Genomic DNA, 4,789 nt, shown 5'->3' on the forward strand with positions numbered 1-4,789 from the left:
TGTCGCTGTATGGAATTTAAAAAAAATGCAATGACACTTAACTGTTTAAAAAAAATCACAAACTTTAATACAACGAAGTTGGGGGGGGGGGAAACGCGCAGAGAGAACGGGCGAAGGCTGTTGCTTGGCACCAGTTAGAACTTGAACTCCTTGTATTTCTTGGTCCCTCGGCTGCTGTCAGCTGGCTGAGCTTTCCTCTTCTTTTGCTGGCAACCAAACAAAGGACCATTACAACAACCTGCATTTCGATAGCAACTATCAGCAGTGCAACGACACTCCACAGCAACATACTAACAAGGGACACGTGACCAGCTCAGAGAGGACAGACCGGGGCTCAGGAACAGGGGGGCAAGGGCACAAACACCAATGGCCCAAGCCTGCTCCCACTGCAGGGTCAGGAGTTCTGCCCATGAGGAATTGAGAGTGTCAAAGGCTGGTGACAGGGCTGTCAGGGTGACACACTGCAATCTCAGCTCCATATTACAGTAAGCTCCCTGATGAGAGAGCAGATACCATCAGAATAAACCTGGTGAAAGCAGCAGCTTAGCCAGCCCTGCTGGGTTCTGGACCAGAGCCAGTCCCCAGGTACAATCAGCATTGAGCAGGGTCACTCTACCCTGTATCCCCACCATCACCTACGGATTCAGGCCGAGGAGGAGAAAGGCAGCACTGCACATGCTGGAGTTCAGAGCTGAGAGCTGGAAAAGCACAGGGGGTCAGGCAGCATCCGAGCAGCAGGAGAATCAATGTTTCAGGCATAAGCCCTTCATCAGCCCTACCCAGTGCACTGCTCCTGTCCTGGGAGTGTTTGATGGGGGAGGGGACAGTGAAGAGGCAGTTTTCCTCTGTTTCTAACCCCGTGCTGTCCCTGTCCTGGGAGTGTTTGAAAAGGGGACAGTGTAGATGAAGCTTTACTCTGTATCTAACCCCGTGCTGTCCCTGTCCTGGGAGTGTTTGATGGGGGACAGTGTAGAGGGAGCTTTACTCTGTATCTAACCCCGTGCTGTCCCTATCCCTGGGAGTGTTTGAAAAGGGGACAGTGTAGAGGGAGCTTTACTCTGTATCTAACCCCGCGCTGTCCCTGTCCTGGGAGTGTTTGATGGGGGACAGTGTAGAGGGAGATTTACTCTGTATCTAACCCCGTGCTGTCCCTGTCCCTGGGAATGTTTGATGGGGGACAGTGTAGAGGGAGCTTAACTCTGTATCTCACCCCGTGCTGTCCCTGTCCTGGGAGTGTTTGATGGGGGGACAGTGTAGAGAGAGCTTTACTCTGTATCTAACCCCATGCTGTCCATGTCCCTGGGAGTCGGAGCACAGTCAGCATCGCCTGACACGGGGTACAGCGGTTAGACACAGTCACCAGTCAAACGGAGCACAGTCAGCATCGCCTGACACGGGGTACAGCGGTTAGACACAGTCACCAGTCAAACGGAGCACAGTCAGCATCGCCTGACACGGGGTACAGCGGTTAGACACAGTCACCAGTCAAACGGAGCACAGTCAGCATCGCCTGACACGGGGTACAGCGGTTAGACACAGTCACCAGTCAAACGGAGCACAGTCAGCATCGCCTGACACGGGGTACAGCGGTTAGACACAGTCACCAGTCAAACGGAGCACAGTCAGCATCGCCTGACACGGGGTACAGCGGTTAGACACAGTCACCAGTCAAACGGAGCACAGTCAGCATCGCCTGACACGGGGTACAGCGGTTAGACACAGTCACCAGTCAAACGGAGCACAGTCAGCATCGCCTGACACGGGGTACAGCGGTTAGACACAGTCACCAGTCAAACGGAGCACAGTCAGCATCGCCTGACACGGGGTACAGCGGTTAGACACAGTCACCAGTCAAACGGAGCACAGTCAGCATCGCCTGACACGGGGTACAGCGGTTAGACACAGTCACCAGTCAAACGGAGCACAGTCAGCATCGCCTGACACGGGGTACAGCGGTTAGACACAGTCACCAGTCAAACGGAGCACAGTCAGCATCGCCTGACACGGGGTACAGCGGTTAGACACAGTCACCAGTCAAACGGAGCACAGTCAGCATCGCCTGACACGGGGTACAGCGGTTAGACATAGTCACCAGTCAAACGGAGCACAGTCAGCATCGCCTGACACGGGGTACAGCGGTTAGACATAGTCACCAGTCAAACGGAGCACAGTCAGCATCGCCTGACACGGGGTACAGCGGTTAGACATAGTCACCAGTCAAACGGAGCACAGTCAGCATCGCCTGACACGGGGTACAGCGGTTAGACATAGTCACCAGTCAAACGGAGCACAGTCAGCATCGCCTGACACGGGGTACAGCGGTTAGACATAGTCACCAGTCAAACGGAGCACAGTCAGCATCGCCTGACACGGGGTACAGCGGTTAGACACAGTCACCAGTCAAACGGAGCACAGTCAGCATCGCCTGACACGGGGTACAGCGGTTAGATACAGTCACCAGTCAAACGGAGCACAGTCAGCATCACCTGACACGGGGTACAGCGGTTAGACACAGTCACCAGTCAAACGGAGCACAGTCAGCATCGCCTGACACGGGGTACAGCGGTTAGACATAGTCACCAGTCAAACGGAGCACAGTCAGCATCGCCTGACACGGGGTACAGCGGTTAGACACAGTCACCAGTCAAATGGAGCACAGTCAGCATCGCCTGACACGGGGTACAGCGGTTAGATACAGTCACCAGTCAAACAGAGCACAGTCAGCATCACCTGACACGGGGTACAGCGGTTAGACACAGTCACCAGTCAAACAGAGCACAGTCAGCATAGCCTGACACAGGGTACAGCGGTTAGACACAGTCACCAGTCAAACAGAGCACAGTCAGCATCGCCTGACACGGGGTACAGCGGTTAGAGACAGTCACCAGTCAAACGGAGCACAGCCAGCATAGCCTGACACAGGGTACAGCGGTTAGAGACAGTCACCAGTCAAACGGAGCACAGCCAGCATCGCCTGACACGGGGTACACTGGTCAAACACAGTCAGCTGTCAGACACAGTAAAGCCAACATCGCCTGACACAGGATACAGCAATTAGACACCATCAGAACAGTCAGACACAGACAAATTGCTAGCATCAGGCTGTTGAGGATGACAGTGGATAACAGGCGATTGACCTGGCAAGGATAGTGTCCCACCCAGTGAATGGGGGTAGCAGTGATTCTGCCTCTCTATACAACCCAGGAGTCCACTGGGTAGGAGAGGTTGTGTGTGTGGCACGAACACGAGCACAGAGCAGATGGGCCAACATTAGGCTACTGTTTACTGGGACAGGGTGAAGAGGGAGGTAAAGACGGTCACCTAGTGTCTCCTGTCCTCAAAGTGTTGCTCAGGCAGGTCACGGGGAACGGTGGGAAGAGTGTTCTCGGATGTTTGAGGATATTTCCCCTAATGACCATCCTGGGTGTATTGCTGCATTCTCTCCCAGGCCAAGGTACAATCGAGATTCTTCAAGCAAAGAGCAATCACAGCACAGAGGCAGCACAGGAACACACTGGGGAGATTTACCCAGCCCATGACCTCTAGTGCTGTAAAAATAGCACGTAGTAAGGTGCTAATAAAGAGAGGGTGTCAGAGCCAGAAAGACAGAGGTACACCACACGCAACCGCCCTGACCTTGTGTACACAGAGTGACAATAGCCTTTACAAATACACCCCCAATCCCACAGTCATTTCCACCCAGCACTCCCACTCGTCTGTTCACCAATCTGCCACAAAGCTTCGCTCGAAGAACCAATGTGAATTGCTGTAGCACCTTCCCCTACCCTACAGCCAAAGGAGCTGCGGTTCGAAGCCTGATTGTTGTAGTGTCAGAAACACAGCAGCCAATCTGTGCACAACAAGCTCCTGACCTTCTGGGATGGAGCCAGAATTGGCCAAGGGACGTTGGCTATCCCCTGGACTGAACTGTGCAGTTTGAGTTGGAGATCAGTGGAGAGGACAGCTGGCTGGCTCTACACTCCACAAGGTGCACACCACCAGACAGATGGTCATCGAGTCATGGAGCACCGAACACACCCTTCAGCCCAACCAGTCCGTGCTGACCCTAACCCCAAACTAATCTAGTCCCAGCTGCCTGCTCCTGGCCCATAGCCCTCCAACCCTTTCCTACCCAGGTCCTTATCCAAATGTATCCACACCCCCCACTCCCTCAGGAAGTTCACTCCACACACAGACCCCACACTGTGGAAAGAATGACCCCTCAGGTCTTGTTTAAAATCTCTCCCTCACCTTAAAGACGGGTCCCCTAGTCCGAGGGAACAGATACGGACTGTTAACTCTGTTAGTTATCGAGCGACTACGCCCCAGTGAGGAGCCTGCGCTGCGCTGATTCCTGAGCCAGGGGCTGGACAGTAGAGGCCTGGGCAGGAGCCTCAGGGATGGAGATGGTGGAGAGTCTTACGTGGATGGGACCGGAGGGAGGGACACAGCACAAACAGGCTCTGCCGAGTTACCACCGCGAGTGAGAGGGACTCACCGCCGACATGTCGTAGATGTGTGTCGAGCCCATCATGGCGCCCCCAATGGTTGCTGCCCGTTTCTCTGGCACTGGGATGTATAGCTGAGGGGTGTCCCCGCTGGGCGGGGGGGGAAGAGACAAAGGAACCAACATCAGAACAGTAGCATCCCCACCCCACCCCAGAGGCAGACAACACCCTCACACCTCCCATCCCGCCATCGCCTTCCCTCCCCCGCACCTCTTCCTCTCCCCCACCACTCCCTCCCCTCCCGCCACCCCCTCCTCCCCTCCCTCACACCTCTTCCCCTC

The 4,789-nt window shown here is 54.9% G+C and overlaps 1 protein-coding gene across 1 annotated transcript in view; it reads right to left on the reverse strand.

The window, feature by feature from the left end:
• Positions 1 to 134: 134 nt before the first annotated feature.
• Positions 135 to 4,789, reverse strand: part of LOC122546518 (splicing factor 3B subunit 2-like) — a 10,963-nt gene continuing 6,308 nt past the window's right edge. The window contains exons 4-5 of the mRNA XM_043685214.1: positions 4,499 to 4,598; positions 135 to 206 (exon numbers count right to left, since the gene is read on the reverse strand). Of these exons, the coding sequence (XP_043541149.1) occupies positions 135 to 206; positions 4,499 to 4,598 (172 nt within the window). The remainder of the gene's footprint in view (positions 207 to 4,498; positions 4,599 to 4,789) is intronic.

Source organism: Chiloscyllium plagiosum, unplaced genomic scaffold (assembly GCF_004010195.1).
Source record: "Chiloscyllium plagiosum isolate BGI_BamShark_2017 unplaced genomic scaffold, ASM401019v2 scaf_47337, whole genome shotgun sequence".
Classification (NCBI taxonomy): domain Eukaryota; kingdom Metazoa; phylum Chordata; class Chondrichthyes; order Orectolobiformes; family Hemiscylliidae; genus Chiloscyllium; species Chiloscyllium plagiosum.